The sequence below is a fragment of the Prionailurus viverrinus genome, chromosome D2 (assembly GCF_022837055.1).
Source record: "Prionailurus viverrinus isolate Anna chromosome D2, UM_Priviv_1.0, whole genome shotgun sequence".
NCBI lineage: Eukaryota > Metazoa > Chordata > Mammalia > Carnivora > Felidae > Prionailurus > Prionailurus viverrinus.
In genome coordinates, this window is record NC_062571.1 from 21,583,649 (window position 1) to 21,610,332 (window position 26,684).

The following is a 26,684-nucleotide window of genomic DNA, read 5'->3' on the forward strand; positions in this document are numbered from 1 at the left end:
CAAAAGTTAATTTATATCTGGCTTAAGATTTCTTTATGTGTTTTGTATGTGCTTTGTTGGGGTTGGTAGAAGAAGAAGAGTGTGTCTAATAATCTGACTGAAACCTCTAATTAGATCAACATTGGGCTCTGCCCATTTTACTTGCCTCCCATCCAAACACAATGGCCAACAGAACAAGGGTAGCTCACCAGACAATAATGACACCCAACTAGCCACCTGCATCCATGAGGAAATAATTTATCACTTACCAGCAGGTTTGCACCTGGCCTCAGTGTCCTTACTGTGAAGTGTATTATTTCACAGGTTTGTTTAAAGATTTAATATAAAATATACAAAGTACTTAGAACAGTGCCTGGATCACAAAAGTCTTCAATAACAGTAGCTACCATTAATAGCTTTATTATTGGTCACTATTATTAATATGCTTAGTTGTTAATATTCTTAATTAATAAACACTGGAAGTTTCGCCTACTTAGACCATATGGATCTGTTTTAAACAGTAATGTTTTAAATGAACTATTAATAATCATACTGAAATACTCTACCTTCTTAAATCTCTTCCTTCAATTCTTGGAACTAAAGGGCATCTCATGAAGCAAGCTCACTTAAACCAATTTTACCACCTATCTAGAAACCAGTTTACAAACCCCTGATCTATTTGTGTTACAAAAGATAAGCTGTGCTCTCATTTCTACTCATATAAATTAGTGTTTCTTTTCTATCTAAATCTTTCAGGGAGCATTAGTTTGCCTTCTGCTTACTAGTCAATCTACCATTCCTGAGATTAAAACCAGAGAAATTATCAGACAAATGAGAACCAATTTTGAGACTTTTCAACACAGATGTTAATGCTAAAAAAAAAATTGAGACAAAAAAAGACAATATAGGATCAGAATGAGCTACACCACTCACCTCCACTTTCCTATGTTGATGAATCATCTTACAAGCAGGTAATAGAAGAAAGGAAGTAGTAATGTTAAAACTATCCCATCACTGAATACCTCAAAAATACCATGACGATCGACAGTACAGAGTATCTACATGCAGTGATATAAAATAAGCACACTACTTGTTTGTCACAGGAGGCCAATCAGGCATTCATTAGGACCAGGAGTAGTGGTGGATGTTTTTCACCTGACACCTATTTATTCATAGTCTGATGCTTGGCCCCCAGCTGGAGAGAATTCTCTGTATCAGAACACACCTTAATTCTTCCTGCACTGTCTCAGCTCCCCCACTGCAACTCAAGCTCCTCTTCAGCTTTTCTGTTGCACCAGGCATGGTTTCCCACAAGAGGCCAGGTTTAGGAGAAAGCAGCAAGAGCCTGAACTATCCTGATGGTACATGTGAGGACGTTCCCCCACCTCAGCCTCTTACCTGCAACATCTGCGCCTTCTGCAAGCACACTCTGGGTCGACACTGGGTCTGGGTCCTTGAGTCCATGCACCTGAGCAGCTTCTTCCTGGTTTGTCAAAAATGCAGAGCACAGATCAGTTTCTAGGGCTTGGAGCTTCAGCAAGGAATTCTGCCAGCAAAAGCAGAACATCAGGCTAGCTAAGTAACTGCCTAATACACAACAGTAAGTCCGCAGTTCCTGCAGAACACCTTCCTCCAGTGCCTGGCAGGAGGAGGATCTCAACCACAGCTACTTCAGGCAGAGCTGATTGTACCAGAATCAGGTACACATTATTCCACATGCAACCTCAGTTTCTGCCTCATTTCAATCCTAACGTATTTGGCTTTATATGACACACACGGGACTGGTGATTTCGTCAGCAAGAGACGCTGCACCAAGAGAACCAATCTGAGACGGTATCTGCTTCCCGGGTGCTTGAGGCTTTACGCTTTGCAAGTGTTTCATTCATTGTGCTGACATCAGGAGCAAGTGATATTAGGACCCTCCCAGGCTACCATTCATAAAAGCCAGCATCCCTTAACCTCTGAACACTGCAGCAAACTGCAGTGCATAAAGAGTTACTGCTGCAGAGACTGCCTAGCATCTGGGAGGTGCTTCTGGGCTCCCTGATCTACATCTGTATGTGTGTGTGGGGGGGGGGGGGGTGGGGGGGTGTATGCATGCGTGTGTGTGTGTGTGTGTGTGTGTGTGTGTGTCTTCTGAAGTTGTTCCTCTCACATGGAATGGCTATCACTGCCTTTATCAGGAGCAGAGTGGGAGAAGCAAGGCAGAGGGCCCTGGTCACTGAGTGTGACCCAGCCACTGAGGGAGAAGTAATTTCTGAGCTCCCAGAAACCCCTACCCCACCCCCTGCATTTCCCATTTTAAATTTCTCTCATGGTTCTTAATAAGAATACAGTCATACAGACTGATGCATGTATCCTGCCATGATGCAGATGCCCAGCAAATTAATTCCCCTGACCAGGTGAAAGTGAGTCACGCCTGAGGCCTTGGCCAGGAGCCACTCCCCTGCAACAGGAAAGCTCTGCAGGCCTCAGCAGCTCCTCCACCCACAGAGCTCCTGGCAGGGGTGGCTACCTGCAGTGGAGCCAGTGATCCTGTGCCTACTATGACTCTCCCATACACACACACACTCTATTGACAGTCTACTCCCCATACACCTTCATACCCAACCATCACACCCTACTCCGTACACATACCCCCATTCCTATCCCACACATACCCTCACACCCTACCTCATATATACCTTCACCTCCTCTTCTCCACACCCTCATGTCCAACCCCCTACCTTCGCACTACTTTGCACATACAATGTAACCCACAAATAACCCCATATAAACTCTCGTTCCTACCCTTCACACTCATCCCTTATATCCCCTACTACACACACACACACACACATGCACACAGAAGCACCCTACCTTACGCCCTACATACACCCTCATACTCAACTCCCACTCTCACATCTATTCAGTACACACACACACCTACCCCCATATACACCCTTATACCTTACCTCACATAAGCACCTACCCCCAACATCTCCTCACACTGAACTCCTCCCCTTATACAATACCCACTCCCACACCCATACCCTCATCCATGCTGTTTATGTGAGCAAATATGAGCCCAAAGCAGTGTTTTCAAAGTTGTTCACTGCTAAGTGGGCTCCAGATACCTCCTGTGCTGTGCTCAGAGATGAAGGTACAAACCTCCTTTGTGCTCAGGGGTTGCTGATTGAGACCACACAGTTCAGATGAGACATCTACCTGAGACCAGATCACTTTTTTACTGCTCTCTCCTCCTTTCTGGGATGCTCTCCCAGAAGCTGAGTGTGGAAGTCAGAGCCTGAGGTTACTGACAGGAGGTATAGAGGAATAAGGACACCAAGTTTCTGAAAAGAATTCCAACCATCTGGGAAGCAAAAAGAATATTTCCAGGCAAGCTTCCTACTGAAGGACCTTGGAAATGAGCACAACCTTTAAAAAAGAGCAAAACTATTCTGAAGATTAAGAAATGACACCATGAGAATGTAAAGTGGTACAGCTGCTATAGAAAACAGAATAGCATTTCCTCAAAAAATTAAAAAAGACTACCATATGATCCAGCAATTCTGCGACTGTGTATATACCCTAAAAGGATTGAGAGCAGGGACTCAAACAGATATTTGTACACCTATATTCATAGCAATATTTACAATAGACAAGAGGTATATTATGGGATGAATTGTGTCTCCCCCAAATTTATATGTTGAAGACCTAACCCCAATGTAACTGTATTTGGAGATTTTAAGGGTAAAATGAGGTATAAGGGTGTAGTCCAAATTCAATATGATTGGTATAATTATAATTACAGAGAGAAAGAGACACCAGGGATGCACACACAGAGGAAAGGCCACGTGAGAAGGTAGCTATTTGCCAGCCAAGGAGAAAGGCTTCAGGAGAAACCCAACTCTGCCAGCACCTTGACTTTCAGCCTCCAGAACTGTGAGAAAATAAACGTTTGTTGTTTCAGCCACCCAGTCTTTTTTTTTAATGGCAACTTTAACAGAGTATTGGCAGACTAATACAAGGTAGAACCAACCCAAGCGTCCATTGACAGATGAATTGATAAAATATGATATACATACAATGGAGTATTATTTAGCCTTGAAAAGGAAGAAAATTCTGACACATGTTACAACAAACATGAAGCCTGATGGCATTTTGCTAAGTGAAATAAGACATTCACAAAAGGACAATATCTAGGGTAATAAAATTAATAGAAATAGAAAATGGTGGTTGCCAGGGGTTGGTGGTGAGGGAAAGGAGGTTAGGTTTAATGGGTACAAAATCTCAGATAGGAAAGATGAATAAAGTTCTGGAGATGGATGGTGGTGATAGTTTCACAACAATGTGAGTGTACTTAATACCAATGAACTGTATGTTTGAAAATGGTTAAAGTGGTAAATGTTATATATATATTACTACAATTTAAAAAGTAAAAGTGAAGAGAAAGAAAGAAGAAAGAAATAAAGGTAAGAGAAAGAAAGAAAGAAAGAAAGAAAGAAAGAAGAAAGAAAGAAAGAAAAATTCCTCCCCTCCATTTAGAGGGAGGATGTAGAACCAGCAGCTTCTTGCAGATTCCATGTTTTCTTGTATATTCTACAAAGCAGAGGAGGACATGTCAGCTCTGCTACATCCTATTCATCTGACTTTGGGCAAGCATCTGGGCTATTCTAAACCTTGGTTTCTTCATCTGTAAAAAAAAGGCAATAATAACACTAACAATGACAGCTGTTGTAAGAATTAAATGGAAGAACACATGAAATGCACTTTGCACAGCACCAGCATATAGTAAACACTCAAGGACTGAACACTGGGTTTATTATGAATTATCTCTATACCCCAGAGGCTGCTGGGTAGAGCTCTTGTCATGTGCAAGGCCAAACTCTATACCAATTCTAAGGCCTTGACTCATAACTTCATCTCCCAGGGCCCGACTGTCTGCATCTGCCTATAAAGGTCCTGAGACTGGATGACTTCTAAGTTCCTTTCCAGCTTTATTTTTTAAATTTTTTTTAATGTTTATTTATTTTGGAGAGAGAGAGAGTGCATGTGAATGGGGAGAGACAGAGAGAGAGGGAAACACAGAATCTGAAGCAGGCTTCAGGCTGTGAGCTATCAGCACAGAGCCCAACATGGGGCTCGAACCCATGAACTGTGAAATCATGACCTGAGCCCAAGTCGGACACTTAACCAAGACTGAGCCACCCAGGTGCCCTCCTTTCCAACTTTAAATGAAAGGAAAGCAAACATGCATATACTGAGGATGGTGCACAGGATGTCACAAAGTAGGTGCTTAGACAATGTTTCTGGAACTGAATAAAGTGTAAATAGCAAAGAATTTCAATGCATAGGACTATCAGCTCACATTCACATTCAAAAGCTACTGAACTCCCATAGGGAGTGAGATATGATGCTGAGACCCAATTGTGGCTAGAAGTGGTAACTGGGTTGTCATCCATCTTCCTCTCCCACTTCCTCCCTTGTACTCATACTGAAGCAAAATCAAGACTTGCTTGATTAAGTTTGCCAAAGGAGATCCATCTGCATGGCTGATTTATTCCTTTCTGAGAAACCAGATAAGTGTAAGATTAAAGGAATGGAGGAGAAAACAAGTGACAAATGAAACAGGAGAGAGAAGATGAAGGTCTCAAGGGACAAGTAGAAGGGGAAAAAATAAGCTGCTATAACTGAGGATAAGAAAGCAGAATGGAAGAAACTCTGCAGACCTGCTGTCATCAACTATATCCCTTCCCCACCCCCAAACTGACCCTTTACCTGAAGATGACCTGCTGCTCCCCAATATAAGAACAGAAAGTGGGAACTTGGACACCATGTGTGGAACAGGTCCATAAAGGAATACCTGTCCTGATGACTAGGAAACCCAGGACAGGGATGAGAGTGGGGACTTTACCTGTGAACAATCTATGCCACTGTCACATGTCCTTCCAGTGGGCAACAGAAGACATCTGGCCAGCCATCAGGGCTGAGTCCCACAGAGCCACCCTTGAGAAGGCCCATGGACAACTCAGACTGCACAAACAAGGGTCGTACTTCTACATAAATGTCACACCACACATGCAGCTCCTAAGCTCTAGCAGCTTTAAATGCACAGAGAGATGCACTAGGCTCTGGTGAGACTGATATCAGACCCTTCCTAATGAGGCTTCCTCTCTACTGGGGAGACAGCCATAAAACAAGGAAACAAATCAAACAATAATGTCAGTTTCTACTGTCATAGGGTGATGGAGGAAAGAAACCATAAGCCCAAGGAAAGAGCAAACACCTATTTCACTCTGACTATCCTTGACTTTGTGATCTTTAATGTAGGAACATGCTTTTGCCCTACAGAAAAATTAAGGGCAGTAAATCCCCGGTGTCTTTGTGCTACCTCAATTAAACCCTTCTCTCACTAGGACCCCCACCCTCTGTGAAGCTGCCCCCAGCCCATCCCTCAGGGGTGGGCTGCTATCACTTTTCCATATTTATATTCCAAGTCTGCATGAATGGGTCTCTAGGATCTGCAGGAAAATTGAACAAAGGCTGATGGATCCTCTAAAGAAAAATGACTACCTCTCTTTTCCACCTCTTGCATCTGGGTATGAAAAAAAACAAAGACAAGTCAGTGAAACCTAGGTGTGGCTTTCTAAAAGCTAATTTCTCTCTTTTACATAATGGAAAACATGCTACTTGTTTTAGAAAATACTATACTCACTTTTCTCTCCTATGCAATTACCAAATCTCTCTTTAGTTTGGTTGGAATGGAGAACACCCACACAGGATGGATAGTTAAATACTATTTTAAGGTGCCTTTGTCTGCAATTCACCAGTGGCAGAGTAGGGACAGCTTACTTTTAATTTCTGTAAAGAGATTTAGTTGTCCTCTCACATCCCTTTATCTAAGAACTGTATACAGATTCTCTATAGTGATGTGAAGATCAAAATGGAAATTTGGTAAAAGTTGGGGATACAACTGGGTCTCTGAACATCCTCAGTTCTACTTACCACAATTCTTCCATGATTTTAATGTTTTCCATGCATATTTCCTCCATTACCCACCTCCCTAACACACACACATACACACATAGGCACACACACAATATCCCCTCTTTGCATTTGCTTCCTGACCCCACCTCCCCAGGCCTGATTTAGCTATAGTTGCTTCACAGTCAAATTTCTATAAATTTCTTGAGCCATTTTTGATTACCTTACCTAAGTAGAGCCCCTCAATTTCTCTGTTAGCATCTCATTTATTTTCTTTCCAACACTTGATATAATATGTAAATTCATTCATTTCCTTACTTGTTTATTGGCTCTTTCTAGCTCCAAATGGGCTGGCAATATGCTTCCATTTTTCACTACCATACCTAGCACAATGAGTATCACAGGAGCCAACCAATAAAAACACTGCCATTGCATATTAATTTTGATTTCTGGACTCTTTAGGCCCTTCTGAGTACCAATTTCAAGCTGCCCTGTTGCCCTGGTCCAGAAAATTTAAAATCATTACAAATCACTAGGGAATTTACTGAAGATGTGCATTAACTCAGGGACTACCCCAGAGATTCAGATTCTGTGGTCCAGGACAGGGTCATTTAGATACAGGAGGTCTAAGATCTATACTTTAAAGATATAGTTCCTATTCCCTCAGGATTTGGCTCACTCTAAATGCTGTCTTACTTGCCTGAGTCCCTGTCCCTGGGACAATAGCTTTTCCATGACTCCTTGCCCTCTGACACCCTCATTATTCTCCTGCCCTGGACTCCCCATGATGGCTGCCGCTCTGCCGCCCTCCCCCCACCTCCACACACATACCAAGACACATAAAGTATGAAGTGCTCGGAAGCAAGGCAATGTTGCCTCCTGAATTGTTGCGGATCTCTGAATGTTCCTGCCAAAGAAGTGGGACTTCCCCCAATAGTAATGTCTATAAGAAAATGCCAAATTGACCCTGCCCCTAGAAAGACTGGGCTTTTGGCTAATTTCTTTGGGGCCTGTGTTGCTTATATCCCAGCATGTTTTTCAGCCAGGTCTAAATGAAGGATGACACAACTCAGCTCAGCCTCCCTCTGCTCCAGATGATCAGCTATCACCCCCACAATCCCCTATGGTGAAATTCAATGCAAGAGAACAAACTATTCACTTCTAGGGGCCCTTTGTTGACAGGAGGATCTAGGTCATAGTCTGATGTTACCAGGATTTCTTTTTAAACAAGGACAACATCACCACAACACACAATAACCCAAACCAAATTTCCTTTTAGATGGATGATTTCAACCCGGGAAGGGGGAGTCCTGTACTTCATTTCATCTCGTTGTGATGTCCTTGCTATGTTCACTTTGGTGAATAAATATGAAAATGAGATGTTTGGAAGAGAATAATACAGTTTTATGAACTCATTTTAATTCAGGACTCTGAGCTTTTCTAGATGATAAAGACATTGATTTTCTAAAACTACAATGTGTCTCATTTTCAATTTATAGTGTGGATTTCAATACTTTGTCTTTGGAGCTATTAAGGTCCTATTAAAAGGACAAGTATTAAAGTGAATAGCTACCTCCCCCCGCCCCCCAAAAATTCATACTTTCCAAAACATCAGTTATAACCCAAGGGCTGAAGTCCACAAGTGTAGTCTGTGTTGTAACCCATACATTAATTCTTCCTGGTATTTCTGTTCTAATTTCTTTTAGCTCTGAAAAATATTCTGTTTAAAAAATAAACTCAGTAAGATAGGATGATCTACAATAAAAATGCAAGAAAATCTGGAACTCCCCTACTCCAGTGGATGTACCAAATTTATATGGGTACATATGTAATGATCTCTGAAAAAAAAACCCTGAAAACTAGCTGAACAGCTATTATGCAACAAAGAATAAAAGGGCTACATTGAGAAGGATAGGAGAAGCAGACACACAATCTTGCCAAAAACCCCACCCCCAGCATGGTGATCCACAATCAGGAGGAATCTCACAAATACAAAGCCCCCTGAGAAGTGAGGGGAGGGTTTCATGCCCTACATCAGGCATCCCATCCCTGGAACCTACAGTGGATATACAAACCCCCAAAACATCTGACGTTGAAAAACAGTGGGACTCATGTCCATAAAACCCAGGGGACTGCACAGAACTGAGATACTTGAGGCCTTATATGCAGACTAACTAACCCTGAGGACTAGAGCAGAAGCAGCAGTTTGAAAAGTGCCTAAACTACATGTAAAGAAGATTCATTTGCTAATCTTTTTTTTTAAATATAATCTATTGTCAAATTGGCTAGCATACAGTGTATAAAGTGTGTTCTTGGTTTTGGGGGTAGATTCCCGTGGTTCATCGCTTACATACAACATTCAGTGCTCATCCCAGTAAGTGCCCTCCTCAATGCCCATCACCCATTTTCCCCTCTCCCCCACGCCCCCATCAACCCTCAGATTGTTCTATGTATTTAAGGCTAATCTTAAACCATCTGCTGAAGGTGCAGGAGTCTATTAGGACTCTGTGGGGAAAGAGGCACTGGCAGGTGCCACTTTTGTACTCTTCCTCTAACTTGATAGTGCAAGCATGTGTGCCCCAGCCCTGAATTTTCCCACTGCTTTGCCAAAATTGGCAGGTGAACTCTTGCCCTGCAGTCTCCCACTGTCCTGGTATGGCCTGCCAGCACACTCCAGCCCCATGTTCTCCCATTGCCTTACTAAGGCCAGTGGGCATGCACAGTCCATATAGGGAACACTCCTTGATAACCTCACTCTTCTGGATAAGTAGGATTATATTCCTGAGTTCCATAGGACTATGACAATTGGAAATGTTTCTTGGCAGACTACTACCACCCCAGACTGAAAGACACCCCTAGTCTTTCTGCTAAAAAGGCATATTTACTTATTCTGGACCTTCAGCATGAGGGATAGACTTCAGGTTTGCCAGACATCTAGGGGCTATGGAAGTGTTCTCAAGGAACCTAAGTGGGAACACCATCATTGTGTTCTCCTTTGACCTCGCTACCACACAAGCTGGTACCTCCCAGAAAAGAATACACTCATCTGAAGTTCTGATTTTTGCAACCATCATTCAGGGGACACCTCCAGATGACCTGTCTGGAAACTATAATTGCAGTCCTTCATGAGTATATATATTTGCAAACTTTAAAAGTTGCTGCCTGAGGATCTGGCTTCCAATCATCTGAAACTAGGTGTTGACTGAGATTTCTCCCTTTGGGACACTTACATGCCTTGGCACACTCTCAAAAAGTGGGACCTACCAAGAATAAATGAGGCTGCTTAGACAATCACAAAAGTTCTAGAGACAACCAAGGACTAGGTCAAGGTTGAAAGATAAGGTTCATCTCCTACATGAGGCCACTCCTTCGAGATTCGGAGAGATAGCTGTTTACCCTAATACATAGAAACAGACACAGAGAGTCAATCAAAATAGAAAAACAGAGAACCATGTTCCAAATAAAAGAACTAACTAAAACCTCAAGAAAAAAAACAATAAAATGTAGATAAGTAAGCTACATTATAAAAATTCAAAGTAATGATCACAAAGATGCTCACCAAACTTGGGAGAAGAATGGATGAACCCAGTGAGAACTTCAACCTCTAAAGAGATAAAGAATATAAGCAAGTACCAAACAGAAGTCACAGACCTGAAGAATATAAGAGGAATGAAAAACACACTGGAGGGAATAAACAGCAGATTAGAGGATAAAGAAAACTGATTAGTGATGTGATAGACAGGGTAGTAGCAATCACTCAAACTGAAGAGCACAGAAAGAAAAAAGATTTTAAAGAAATGAGGATAGCTTAAGGGACCTCTGGGACAACACCAAGGGTACTAAAGTTATCATTATGGGGATTACAGAATGAAAAGAGAGACAGAGAGAGAGAGGGGCAGAAAACTTATTTGAAAAAATAACCGCTGAAAATTTCCCCAGCCTGGGGAAAGTAACAGACATCAAGGTACAAGAAGCACAGAGAGTTCCAAAAAATGTGAACCCAAAGAAATCCACACCAAAATGCATTAAAATTAAAATGCCAAAAATTAAAAATGATAAGAATCTTAAAAGCAGCAAGACAAAGCAAGTTGTTAAATATAAGGGAATCCATCCCCCAAAAAGGTTTTCAGCTGATTTTTCATCAGAAGGGTTTTCAGGCCAAAAGGGAATGGCACAATGTATTCAAAGTGCTGAAAAAAAAACTTACAACCAAAGACACTCTATATGACATGGTTATCATTCAGAATTGAAGGGAAAATAAAGAGCAAAAAGGAGTTCATCACCACTGAACTGTCTTTATAAGAAATATTAAAGGGACTTCCTTAAGCAGAAAAGAAAAGGCCATAACTAGAAATAAGAAAATATTTGAAAGAGAAAATCTGAATGGTAAAGGAAAACATACAGAAATGGTAAAGGCAAGTGGATCAACCACTTATAAAGCTAGTATGAGGGTTACAAGACAAAAGCAGTAAAATCAATTAAATCTACAATAATTATATAAAGGATACACTAAATAAAAATATGTAAAATATGACATCAAAAACATACAATGTGTTGGGGGAGAAGTAAAAATGTAGCCCTATCAGAATGCATTTGAACCTAAACAACCACCAACTAAAATAGACTGCTATATACGTAAGTGGTTATATATGAAACTCATGGTAACCACAAACCAAAAACCTATACTACATACATAAAAAAAAACAGAAAGGAATCCAAACATAACACTAAAGAAAGTCATCAAATCACTAGCAAATAAAGAGAAAAGAACAAAGAAGAGCTACAAAAACAAGCAGAAAACAATTAGCAAAATGGCAATAAATATATTCTTAACAATAACTCATTTATATGTAAATTGGCTAAATGTTCCAATCAAAAGACATAGGATAGCTGAATGGAAGATGGAAGGGGGAAAAGAAAACAAAAAATACCCATCTATGTGCTGCCTACAAGCCACTCACTTTAGATCTAAAGATCCAAATAGACTGAACGTGAATGGATAGAAATATGTTCCATGCGAATGTAAACAAACAAACAAAAAGCTAGGGTGACAATATTTATGTTAGACAAAATAGACTTTAAAACAAAGTTTGTAACAAGAGACAGAGAAGAAGATTACATAATGATAAAGAGATTAATAATAAAAGATACAATATTGTACATATTTATACACCCAACATAGGAGTACCTAAATATATATGGCAAATATTAACAAATGCAATGGGAAAAATTGACAGTAATACAATAATAGTAGGGAACTTTAACAACCCACTTACATTAATGGATAAATCATCCAGACAGGAAATCAATAAGGAAACATTGACACTGAACAACACATTAGACTGAATGGGCATAACAGATATATACAAAGCATTTCTCCAAAAACAAGAGAATATGTTGTCTTCTTGGATGTACATGGAACATTCTCAAAGACAGATAACGTTAGCCCCAAAATAAGTCTCAATAAGTTTAAGAAGGCTGAAATCACATTAACCAACTTTTCTGACCACAGCACTATGAAACTAGAAATCAACTACAAGAAGAACTGGAAAAGCACAAACTTGTAAAGACTAAATATGTTACAAGACAGCCAATGGGGTCAATGAAAAAAATCAAAGAGGAAAGCAAAAACACCTTGAGACATATGAAAATGAAAACACAATGCTCAAAAATATGGGATGCATCAAAAGTAGGTCTAAGAGGGAAGTTTATAGTGATACAGGCCCATCTCAAGAAATAACAACAAATTTGGGGACTCAAATAAACTATCTAATCTTACACCTAGAGCAACTAGAAAAAAAAAGAGCAAAGCCTTACATTAGTAGGAGGAAAGAAATAATAAAAATCAGATCATAAATAAACAGGGATGAAAAAATCAATAGAAAATATTAATAAAATTAAGAGCTGTGATGAAGATGGTGAAGTAGGAAGATTCTAAAGTTACCTCATCCTACAGACCCACTGAGATAAAAGCTGCACCTATGAAACTAACTCTTAAAATGACCCTAAGACTGGCAGAACAGATATTCCACAGTTAATTATAGAGAGAAATTCACATTGAAAAGGGTAGGAGGGCAGAGACATGGTTGGAAACCCCTGGTGAGACTAACCACAAATAAGAGAGACATAACAAGTATGGAGAAGTGAGAGAAGCAGACTCCACACCAAGTGCCCTGGCACAGGGGACCCACACTGGGAAAACAAGTCCCCATAACATCTGGCTTTGAAAAACAGTGGGCCTTAACTTTTATAGTTTTAAAAATAGTAGGCTTACCTCTAGGAGAGTCAGGAATGGGAAGAAATGGCATAAGAGCCAGCACAATGAATAATTCAAGCCCAAGATACAGTACAGAAGTATCAGTTTGAAGAGCACCTGGGGTATATGTAAAGGAGATTTATTGACAAATCTTAGCACATGTGATGGAGGGGCAGGGAACTTCAGAAAGTTTGTTAGGGAATATAAGTGCTGGTGGGCACTACTTATTTTACAGTTCCCCAGCCTAGATAGCCAGATGCTTGCAGGAGCCAGTTCTAACATTCTCTAGCTACCTTTCTAGCAAAGCATACCCAACTCCAGAATTCCCCTGTGGACACACCCAACACAACCTTCCTGCCTCAGCAGGCATCCCTCCTAAGCAGCTTCTGCTCCACTGAACCCTGCAGGTAGCCCTGGCAGAGGGGACCACCATCACTCCAAACTTCCTCCTGCCCTAGGGAATGAAGGAGATAACCTCACACACTAGTATGCCCACATTTGCAGCAGCCCAATCTCTTAATGAGAACCTCTCACTCGGCCCAGCAGGGAACAAGTGCTGCCCTTCCTTGTACCCACAACTGTGGCAGAGAAGCCAATTGTAGACAGCTGAGATGACTGCTGGCCCTATCCACCAACAAGACTGCAGTAGCCTCATACAGGCTTCTCAACAGTGTGGGAACCAAATCCTGCCCAGTGTATCCACAGCAAGTAAAGTGGGTAATTGCAGCCAGATGGGCTGAAGGTAATCAGGGCTCAGCCACAACAGGAGGGGACATACAGCTCATGTAGGGCCTAGTTCTGGCTACCGGGGGGGATTTCACGACAGGTCAAAAGACCTCTTCTGTATAAAGCCACAACTTTCAAGACCAGGAGACATAGCTGACCTACCCAAAGCATAGAAACACAGAGAGTTAGACAAAATGAAGAGACAGAGGAATATGTCCCAAGTCAATGAACAAGACAAAACCACAGTAAATGAGGTAAATGAAATGGAGATAAGCAATATGCCTGATAAAGAATTCCAAGTAATGGTCATAAAGATACTCACTACACTTGAGTAAGAGTGGGTGAGCTCAGTGAGACCTTCAACAAAGAGAGAGAATATAAAAAAGAACCAGTCAGAACTGAAGAATTCAGTAACTAAAATAAAATATATACCAAAGGGAATCAACAGCAGATTAGAGGTTGCAGAAGAATGAACCAGTGATCTAGAATACAGGGTAATGGAAAGCAATCAAAGTGAATAGCAAAAAGAAATAACATCAGTGACATCATTGAGCATTTAGCATAATAGGAATCCCAGAAAAGGCAGACAGAAGACTTATTTGAAGAAATAGTAGGTAAAATTTTCCCTAATCTGGAAAATGAAACAGACAAAAGGTCCAGGAAGTACAGAGAGCCCATATCAAAATGAGCCCAAAGAGGTCCCACCATGACACATGATAATTAAAATGGCTAAAAGTATTAGTAGAGAATTTAAAGAGCAGAAAGACAAAGGAGACATTTATATACAAGGGAAACCCCATAAGGCTATCAACTGATTTTTCAGGAGAAACTGTAAGCCAGAAGGGAGCAGCATGATATATTCAAAGTGCTGAAAGGAAAGTACCTAAAACTAAGAATGCTGTACCCAGCAAGATTATCATTCCCAATAGAAGGAGATATAAAGAGTTTCCCAGACAAAGATTGGAGTGCATTACCACTAAATCATCATTACAAGAAATATTAAAGGAAATTCTTTAAGTGGAAAGAAAAAGGCCATCACTAGAGGAAAACTATAAAAGGAAAAAAAATTCACGAGTAGAAGCAAGCATATAGTAAAGGTAGTAGATTCGTCATTTACAAAGCCAGTATGGAGGTTAAAACATAAAAGTAGTAAAACAATAATATCTACAAAAAATAGTTCAAGAATACAAAAAATAAAGATATGTAAAATATTATATCATATACATAAAAGGCAGAGGGAAGAGTAAAAATTTAGTGCTTTTAAAAAGCATTCAAACTTATGCAACCATCAAATTAATATATATGCTGTACACATAAGATGTTGTATAAAAACCCAGTGGTAACCACAAATCAAAAACCTATAATAGATACACAAAAGAAATAAGGAATCCAAACATAACAGTAAAATAAGCCAACAAACCACAAGGGGAGAGAGCAAAGAAGAACTGGAAAATAATGAACAAGATGGCAATAAGTATATATACCTACCAATAATTACTTTAAATGTGAATGGACTAAATGCTCCAATCAAAAGACATAGGGTGGCTGTATAGATAAAAATAAATAAATAAATAAATAAATAAATAAATAAATAAATAAAACAAGATCCAGCTATATGCTTCCTACAAGAGACTCACTTGAGACCTAAAGACACATGAAGACTGAAAGTGAAAGGTTGGAAAAAATATATCATGCAAATGAAGCAAAAACAAATGTCAAGTAGCAATACTTCTATTAGACAAAATAAGTGTTAAAACAAAGACTATAGCAAGAGACAAAGAAGGGCGCTGCATAATGATAAAATGATTAATCAAACAAGAGGATATAAATATATATGCACCCAATATAGAAGCACCTAAATACATAAAGCAAATATTAACAGACAGAAAGGAAGAAATAGACAGGAATACAATGATAATAGGGAACTTTAACATTCCACTTACATCAGCGGATAAAACAAGTAAACAGTGACTTTGAACAACATATTACACCAGATGAACCTAACAGATATTTGCAAAACATTCCACCAAAAAGTAGGAGAATACACATTGCTTTCAAGTGCACATGGAATATTCTCCAGGATAGATAACATGTTAGGCCACAAACCAAAAAGTCTCAGTAAATTTAAGAAGACTGAAATCATATCATGCATCATTCCATTCATAATGGTATACAACTGGAAATCCATTTCAAGAAAAAATGTGGAAAAACCACAATACATGGAGGCTAAACAACATGCTACTAAACAACTAATGGATTAACCAAGAATTCAAAAAGGAAATCAAAATCTATATGAAGAAAAATAAAAATGAAAACAATAGTTCAAAATCTTTGGAACACAGCAAAAGCAGTTCTAAGAGGGAAGACTATAGGAATATAACCTACCTCAAAAAAACAAAAAAAAATCTCAAAAAAATGAACTAACCTTATACCTAAAAGAACTAGAAAAATGAAAACAAAGCTAAAAGCAGGTAGAAGGAAATAATAAAGATTACTGCCGAAATAAATGAAATAGTGGCAAAAAAATAGAAAAGATCAATTATACCAAGAACTGGTTTTTGAAAAGATAAACAAAATTCATAAACTATTAGCCAGACCCATTGAGAGAAGGAGCAATAGGACTCAAATACATAAAATCAGAAATGAAGCAAAAATAACAACTGATGCTGCAGCAATACAAAGGATTATAAACGTACTTTGGTATTTGGAAATCTATCAGTGTGATACATCACATTAACAAGATAAAGAATAAAAACCATATGATCACCTTAATAGATACAGAAAAAGCATTTGACAAAATACAATATCCATTCATGATAAAAACTCCACAAAGTGAGTTTAGAAGAAAACACCTCAATACAATAAAGGCCCTATTTTTAGAAATCACAGCTAACATCATACTCAGTGGTGAAAAACTGATAGCTTTGCCTCTAAGATTAGGAAAAAGACAAGAATGTCCATGGTTACCTATCAGTTTTATTCAACAACATACTTAAAATTCTAGCCACAGCAATTAGACAAGGAAAAGAAATAAAAGCATCTAGATCAGTAAGGAAAATTATCACTATTTACAGATGACATAATACTGCATATATACAGAATACTCCACCAAAAACTTTTAGAACTGATAAATTAATTCAGCAAAGTTGTAGGATACAAGATTAATATACAGATATCTGTTGCATTTCCATACACTGATAACAAAGTAGCCAAAAGGAAAATAAAGAAAACAATTCCATCACAACTGCACAATAAAGAATAAAGTACCTAGAAATAAATTGAACCAAGGAAGTGAAAAATCTATACCCAGAAAACTTATAAGACACTGATGAGAGAATCTGAAGATGGCACAAACAAATGAAAAGATATACCAAGCTCATGGATTGGAAGAAATAATATCATTAAAATGCCCATACTACCCAAAGCAATCTACAGATTCATTGCAATCCCTATCAAAATTCCAATGGCATTTTTCACAGAACTGGAAAAAAATTATCCTAAAATTTGTATGTAACCATAAAAGACATCAAATAATGAATGCAATCTTGAGAAAGAACATGGCTGGAGGTATCACAATACAAAATATCAAGGTATACTACAATGTTATAGTAATGAAAATGGTATGGTACTAGCACAAAAATAGACGCATAGATCAAAGAAACAGGATAGAGAGCAAAACAAAACAAAATAAAACAAAAAAAACAAAAAAAACCCCACACCTATATTGTCAATTATTTTAAAACAAAGGATTAAATATATAATGGGGGGAAAGACAGTCTTTTCAATAAATGGTATTGGAAAAAATTGGGCAGCTACATGCAAAAGAATGAAAATTGACTGCTTTCATATACCATACACAAAAATAAACTGATAATGGATTAAAAGTTCTTTGTGAGACCTGAAACCATACAATACCTACAGAAAATCTGAATAGATTACTAGTAATGAAATTAAATCAGTAATCAAAAAACTTCCAAAAAGCAATAGTAATTTATTAGACATCAGCCTTAGCAACATATTATGGATATGTCTTCTCATGATAGGGAAAAACACAAAAATAAACTATTGTGACTATACCAAAATAAAAAGATTTTGCACAGCAAATAAAACAATCAACGAACAAAAAGGCAACCTAGTGAATGGGGAGAAGATATTTGCAAATGATATATCTAATATATATATCCAAAATATATAACAAATTTACACAACTCAACACCAAAAAAACCAAATAATCCAATTAAAAATAAGTAAAGGATCTTAATAGACATTTTTCTGAAGACGTACAGATGACCAACAGACACATGAAAAGATGATTGACATCACTAATCATCAGAGAAGTGCAAATCAAAACCACAATTAGTATGGCTAGTGTCACAAGAAATGTGTTGACAATGATACAGAGAAAGAGGAGCCCTCCTGCACTGCAATGAAAGCAAAAATAAACAAGTAGATTATATCTAACTGAAACACTTCTACAGAGCAGAGGAAACCAACAAAGCCAGCATTACCTTGATATCAAAGCCAGAAAAAGACACTACAAAAAGAGAAAACTATATGCCAGTATCTCTGGTGAACATAAAAAGGCAACTTACTGAATGCGAGAAAACATTTGCAAATAAAATCTGATAAGGGGCTAATATCTAAAATATATAAAGAACTTATAAAACTCAATTGCAAAAAAAATCTAATTGAAAAATGAGCAGAAGATCTGAATAGACTTTTTTTTTCCAGATAAGACATACTGATGGCTAATAGACATATGAAAACATGGTGAACATCACTAATCATCAGGGAAATGCAAATCAAAACCACAATAAGATATCACCTCACCCCATTAGAATACCTGTTATCAAAAAGACAAGAACTAACGTTTGGTGAGGATGTGGAGAAAAGGAAACCATCATGCACTGTTGGTGAGAATGTGAATTCACTATGGAAATGATAAGCAGGTTCCTCAAAAAATTAAAGACAGAAATACCATATGATCCAGAAATTCCACTTCCGGGTATTCCCTCAAAGATAATGAAAACACAATTCAAAAAGATATGTGCACCTCCTATATTCATTGCAGGATTTATTTATAGCTGAAGTGTGAAAACAATCTAAGTTTCTATCAATAAATGAAAGGATAAAGGAGATATGGTTATGTGTATAGACCAAATATGGAATACTACTCAGACATAAAAAAGAATAAAATCTTGAGAATTAAGAATACACTTATCTATCTATCTATATATCTATCAATCATCTATTTAATATTAATCTATTTAATTGTCAAATTGGCTTCCATACAACACCCAGTGCTCATCCCAACAAGTGCCATCCTCAATGCTCATCACCCACTTTCCCCTTTCCCCCACCCCGCATCAACCCTCAGTTTGTTCTCTGTATTTGCCTCCCTCCCTCTCTGTAACTTTTTATTCCCCCTTCCATTCCCCCATGGTTTTCTGTTAAGTTTCTCAAGATCCACATATGAATGAAAACATATGATACATCTGTCTTTATCTCAGTAATTTATTTCACTTAGCACAAGTGAACCCTCCAGTCCCATCCACGTTGCTGCAAATGGCAGGATTTCATTCTTTCTCATTGCCAGTAGTATTCCATTGTATATATAAACCACTTCTTCTTTACCCATTCACTGCTAGGAATTTACCCAAGGGATATAGGAGTGATGATGCATAGGGGCACATGTACCCTAATGTTTACAGCAGCACTCTCAACAATAGTAAAATTATCGAAAGAGCCTACATATCCATCAAGATACACTTATCTTGATGAGTTCTGAGTAATACATGAAATTGTTGAATCACTGTTTTATACAACTGAAACTAATACTACACTGTCTGTTGACTACACTAGAATTAAAACAAAAATGAATGAATGAATGAAAATGAAATTGCAACAACATAGATGGCCCTTGAAAGTATTATTCTAAGTGAAATAAGTCAGATAAATACCATATGATCTCACTTACATGTGAAATCTACAAAGAAAACAAAACTAATTGATAGGGAGAACAGAGTGGTGGTTGCCACTCTGTTGGGGGATTTAGGGGTGAGCAAAATGGCTGAAGGGGATCAGAAGGTACAGACTCCCAGTTGTGAAATTAATGGGTTATGGAGATGCAGGGTGCAGCATAGTGACTATAGCCAACTGTACTGTAGTGCATATTTGAAGGTTGCTGGGAGATGTATCCTGAAAATTGTCATCACAAGGAAAAATTTTTTGTAACTTTTTATGGTAACAGACTACATCGCTTGTGATGAATATTTTTTAGGGTGTACAAGTGCCAAATAATTACATTGTACATCTGAAACTACTATAATGCTGTATGTCCATTATAGTTCAATTAAAAAAAAGAAGAAAAACTAAACTCAGTAAAACATGGCACAGTACTGGCCCCATAGGAGCTTTTAATCATAAATCTACCACTGGCTTATTCTGTGTACCTGGGCAAACCATACAACTATGCTGGGCTTTAGGCCCCTTGTTTTTCCTGATGCCACTACCTTAACCACTTCAATTTCTAAAATTCAATGAATATTATAGATCAATAACTATTCCACTAAAAATCATAAAATCACATGTCAGATGAAATACACTATCTATGCCTTAAAGGTGGCAGGTCACACTGGAAAGTATTAGTTATTTCCTCAAATATGAATTTTTTTTAGAAAACCAAAAAAAATCATCTACCTGTTTTAAAATCTGATTTTTATAGCCCTAAGAAAGCCAATAATATCTTAAAAAATCAAAATATACCAACACTAGCAAGGCCAGACTATAGGATATTAAGTTGATGTGTATTTCTATCTCCCTGGAAAGTGGAGATTAGAAATTTCATTCTTCTACCGCAGCTCCACACTCCATTCTAGTACCAGATCCAGAGCTGGGTACATAGTTGCTTCTAAATAAGCACTGTTAAAAGAAAGAATTACTCCTTAGAGAAAATATTCAAAAAGTCATAGCTTTAAGGCAAAATTTCAGTCTTAGAACATGCAGAAATATTTTTTAAAGCTATTAGGGGTCAGGGGAATATATATATATATATATATATATATATATATACATGGCTGTCAGCTTTATATCCTGCTGAGTAAGAGCATGTGGGAAAACAAATAAACAAATAAACCCTTCCCATCATTTCATCAGAAAATGGAAATTTTAGACCAATCTCTAAATAAAAGACCAATCTCTAAATAAAAGCATCCAGCTTTATGGAAAAACTCACTGCATTGTTCTTGGTTTTTTTTTTTTCTTTCTTTTTTTTTCTATGAAGCAGTAAAAACTACAGCACACCTGAGAGTCACTGCAGTAGACGCAGCCTACTCTAGTTTTCCATGAGAGAGCAAAAAACTAGTATGAAGAGAATTAAACGAAAGAATGAGCAACAAGGAGAAGAATCATGAGAGTATAGCAGAAGAAAGAGCAGGAGCCAATGGGACAAAACTCTAGTGGAGTGTGGCAGATGGGGAAGGCCAGTAGACAAATGGCAAACACAGGTCGATCAGCTATGGTAGGGGTTACCACAACTCCTCTGCTCAGCTCAACACCTCTGTAGTTTTTTTAATTCTCAGATGAGGAAGAATATAGGCAATTGTTGGCATAGCTTCTGCCTTTTCTGCTAGCATCTAAGGATTCTCCTGAGAGTGAGGACCTTAGATCTGATTCTCCCAGAAACAAAAAGCCAGGCTGGATAGTTGCCTCTGAATGGCAGGACAGATTAAACCAGCCTGGAAACTGTTCTGAGTTTCTTTGCTGTGTCGTTCATGCAACTGCAGCTAAGAACATGTTGGCTACAGGATGTCCTCATTGACAACTGACAAGGAATTGTCTGAAATTAAATGATAATAGGACACTGTGCCAGCTGAGGAAGAAACCTTGGTAAGGAAGCAAAGTCACTTTATCTCAACTCAGAAAACCATACCAAAAAATTTCCAAATGACATCCTTAAGTAGTCCAGCACACAGGAAAATTACATTGGATACCATGTTTCAGAGACGAGTATTATGCAGTCCAGCATCCATTTATACACTGTCTGATGACAGCACTCCAAGATCTAAAGTGGGAAATATAGTCTACATCTAGCCAATCAGTTAATTCCATACCTCAAGGTCATAGTGACTGGTTCAGCCAGAAGCTCCATGCCCCAACCTACATAAATGAAACTGAAGTTAGGACTTTCTACCCTTTTACTCTGTGAATGGCCCAAGATTCATGTACCCTCATTATTTAAATACTAATCTGGGTGCTGCTATGAGGGATTTTGCAGATTTAATTAAATCTTAACTCAGTTGACCAAAGATATAGAGATTATCACCCAATCAGGTGAGCCCTTTAAGGCAGGTAGTTTCTTCCAGCTGGCAGCAAAAGACAACATCAGAGAAATTTGAAGCACAGAAGGATTTGGTGTGCTGTTGCTGTTGGTGGCTCAGTGATGAAGGCAGTCATGTGAGAAGGAATGCAGGTAACCTCTAAAATCTGAAAGCTGCCCTCAGCTGATGATTAGCATGGAAGCAGGGACCATAATCCTACAACCCTGAAAAAGTAAATTCAAGCAACAACCTGAATGAACTTGGACATGGAAACTTCTTCAGAATCTCCAGATAAGAACCTATTGTAGCCAATGCTTCATTTCAGTTTTATGAGAACTTGAGCATAGAATCCAAGTGAATCCACCCAGATTTATGACCTACATAACTATGAGCTAATAAATAGGCCTTCAAAACCAGTAAGCTTTTGTTAATTTGATACACAGTAATAAAAAACTAATATACACTGGAATTGCTAGCTGTAAGAATAATGTCCCTAGAGAGAGGTCAATCTAAAAATAAAGCCAGTATAGGAAAGCAGAGATAAGAGATGGAAAGAGATGCCATCTACATGACAAGTTTTTAATCCCTGGATCTAGCCATGCATGGAGCCTATCCTGATCCTAAAAGTTCCCACTGTGTAAGTCAATAAAATTCTGTTGCTATTAAAGCCATGTTGAATTGACTTTAAGCCACAAGGAAAAAAAATCCCAGATACTTGAAAAAAAGATAAAAAAGAGGAAAATATTCAATTAATTCTGAACTATGGCCAACCCCTATAGTCTAGATTTGCATTTTAATAGAAAAATACAGCTGATTATTATTCCTTCAGAAATAATACCATTCAGCTAACTGAAGAGTATCAAAGGCCTAAAGCAGACTCTTATTATATTATTTTCTCAAAATTAAAACAATTTTGAGGGAGAAACATTTCAAATGAAACAGTAAGTACCACCTTGAGGTCTGATACAACTTGAGGCCAAAATATCTATATACTAACCTTTGGATGGTAATAAAAAGACAATTAAATTATTTGCATGGAGACACACGTATAGACACATGCATATAGGCTCAGAAAGGAGCACTACAAATGTGAAAATTGGTTTACTTTTAATAAAATTAAAGTATTAAAGGATTCTTCATAGACTGTAAAGAGGCAGGTATCTTTAATGTTGAGGCTAATGTCGAGTTATTTTGACTAGCATAACTCAACAAACAAAGAGTAACAACAGTACTGATGTAAAAGAATTGTGAATTTTTCATACTGGTTTCTGGTAGATAAATGATCTCTTTCACGGCAAGCTATGTAAAATAGATGTCCACTTTGTGAAATAAGAACTTATTATTGATGTTAGGTCATTATGGAACATTTGCTGCATGTGAACAATTTATTACACTTGTTTCTTATAACACAGACCCTTCTTGAAAATTCCAATGGCACTCCTAAAGATATTGTTTCTTTATGGTAGAACCTCAGTCAGGCCGTAGCACAAGACTGAATCCAATTGCACTTTGGGCATTTTTTTCTTCCTCTAGTTTTTTGCCAGTCACTGAGAGTGATGATACCACAAACAAATCTAGAAATGTCCCATCTATTTTTGATAAGGTCAAAACTAAACTTCAAAGCAGCCATAGGTATAGAACACATCTCTAGGATGCCCTGTACAGTCAATTAACACCTAAAATATTCCAACTCTATTCTGTAAACTCAGTGGTCTCCTGATGGAATCTTCAGAATAGTACTGCACTTCAGAATATTTATTGCATTAAAAAGATTCTATTATACTCTTTTTGTAAGGACTCATAAAAGGAGTCCAATATGGTATCAAAGAACTTGTGATTGTTGGTTTCTTTCAGATATACTAGGTTTTACTGGTTACCAGGTAAAATGGCATAGCCAGTGTGACTATTCTTTCAATTAGAAAAGTTGACATAATGTGACTAGAATTTTCTCTACTTTCAGAGGGCATTTCCTTTTCCTACTCTCCACTTCACAGAGTTAGAAAGAGCTAAATAGGGTACAAAGGTTATGTTAACATTACCATTTTGACATTTACTATTAGTTATCAATTTCTTTTCTCCTATAAATACATCCCATGATCTGGATATACATGCTTCATTGATTTTCATTTGGGTTAGTTTCTTCCTTTCCATAAGAGGCCCCTTTTATATTCAGTTACTTCAATGTCAGAATGATAGCCATGCTAATATCTGTCCCCATAATTCCTCAGCCCCTTCAAGCATAATGTCAACTCCATTTAGCCATGGCTGGCATCTCAGCAGGTTGCCTTAAACTTCCAGGATCTCAAACTGTCTAGGAACATTCTCCATATCTTCCATCTTTTCTACTTTACCCTATACGTAAACTTATTCTAGTATTTTAATTATATTAAGGTTATATGTTCTTCTGTGCTTTAACAGTCAGTCATTTCACTTGGACTCCTTACTTGGTAGGAATTATATGTCTCCAAAGTTTGATTCTGGGGACACAAAAAAGGCTAGAAATATTTCCCTCAATTACCCTTTAAGACTTACTTACCTTGAAATTCTCAGAATAAAGTTGTAGGGCTTATTGTGGGCAAAAGACTAAGGTGGCATGTATTTGTTTTCTAATTCCAATGTTGAATAGCTGCTTCTTTGTGCTTAACATATATCTTTGTGGTAAACATTAACCAATGGCAAGATTTTTTTTCTTCAGATTTATAAACTGGTTCCTTAGGCCTAGAGAGGTTAACTCTACATTGGCCCATGACAGTGTAAGATAGTTTTATAGCCAAGCCTCAGAGGGAAAGGAAATAAGGAATCCACGTAAGAGCAATTAAAGTCAATTTTTTCTTTCAGTGCCCATTGGCTTGTAGCTGACCTTACCTCTAGGACCTTGGAATTCCAGGCAAAAAGTGAAATAGAAACAAACTCTTATTCACTCAGCAGAAACTTGCTTTATCCACAAGTTAAGTGCAGAATACCTTCAAAGTATTTATCAGATAAGAAAATAAAACACTTTTTCCTGAGCACAGAAGTCATGGACATTTTTTGAAGTGACCATTTCCTTCTGTAAGATGATAACAGAAGAACTGGGTTAGGCAAGTATAATGGCAGAAAGTCCAAATTGACTAGAATTTCAGTATGTTCCTTAGGCTGTACTATTTCAGCTAAATTGACCTCAATTCTTCACCTTTGATCATGTAGCATCTCTTATTCTTGTACAAAATTTATAAATAATTAAATTAAGTGATTATGGCATTTTTATAACACTTTTTATTGTTTTCTCCCAGAGGACTTCCAGGGACGATTGGAGAGTAGAAGGACCCTAAGTTCACCTCACCCTACAGATACTAGACACTCACATTATCAGTGTAAATAGCCCAGGAAATGATCCCAAAACTGGCAAACAAACTTCACAACTAAATGTAGTAAAAAGGTCACATGGAAGGGGGTAAGAAGGGCACAAACATAGTGGGGTGTTAAACAAGCTGTGGCTGCCTATAGAAGGGAGCCACAGATATGGAGGGAGAAGAGAAACAGTTGCTCACACCAGGGAGCCTGCATGGGGAAAACAAATACCTGTAACATTTAACTTTGAAAACCAGAGGGGCCAAATTTTGTGAGTTCTTACAACTAGCAGGGCTTAAAGCCTGGAACTTTAAAAATCAGCAGGCTCAGCTTTGAGAGAGCCAAGAGGGCAACAGAAAACTGAGTCCTACCCTTAAAGAGATGGCACAACAAATAGCCCATGGAAATATATAGGATAGAAGCAGCAGTTTGAAAAATGCCCAGGGCATACGGGAGGGAGAGATATTTACTAACTGCAGGTTCCAGAGTACAGAATTTGCTAGAAGACTCCTCTAGGAACAAAGGAGCTAGCAGGTGCCATTTCCCTCCCCTGGTCCCAGGATAAACACATGGCCATCCGTGGGAACCAGGGCAGTGCTGCCAACATTTGCTACCTAACTTGCTTACACTATGCCCTTCCCCCTCCAGCCTGGCTTGCCTCAGTCCTGGGACTGTGAGTCCTCTTTCCTAGAAGACTGGTGCAAACCTTACCAACAACATGTCTCCAGACAGCATGCTTTGCAAGGCTTTGACTGAGCTGCAGTGTTGGCAGGTCACCTCCTATAAGGATACACACACTTTGTTAAAACTGAGTGCCCTGTCCATGTGCACTTTGTGGATCAGGCTCTAGCTGGCACTGGTCCTGGCAGCAATGGCATGTCCCCTGTGGAAGAGGGCCATCATGTAAAATTTATGGGCACTGCACTGACCCAACCCTTGCACATTTTGCAGTGGCCCCAGCTGGCCCAGTCTCAACAATGACTGCATCGCTTCTGGAAAAGGGCAAGTACTCTCTTGTTAAAAATGCACACCCCACCCACTATTTTCAAGAGCAGGAGACAGATAACTTTCCTAACACAGAGAAAAAGCCACAGGAAGTTAGACAAAAT

General features: G+C 38.4%; 1 protein-coding gene across 6 annotated transcripts in view; it reads right to left on the reverse strand.

Annotated features, from left to right (window-relative positions):
* Positions 1-26,684, reverse strand: part of FAM13C (family with sequence similarity 13 member C) — a 156,929-nt gene that overhangs the window by 51,566 nt on the left and 78,679 nt on the right. For all 6 annotated transcript variants that reach the window (XM_047826200.1, XM_047826199.1, XM_047826202.1 and 3 more), the window contains one exon: positions 1,378-1,462. In XM_047826200.1, coding sequence (XP_047682156.1) covers positions 1,378-1,462 — 85 coding nt within the window. The remainder of the gene's footprint in view (positions 1-1,377; positions 1,463-26,684) is intronic.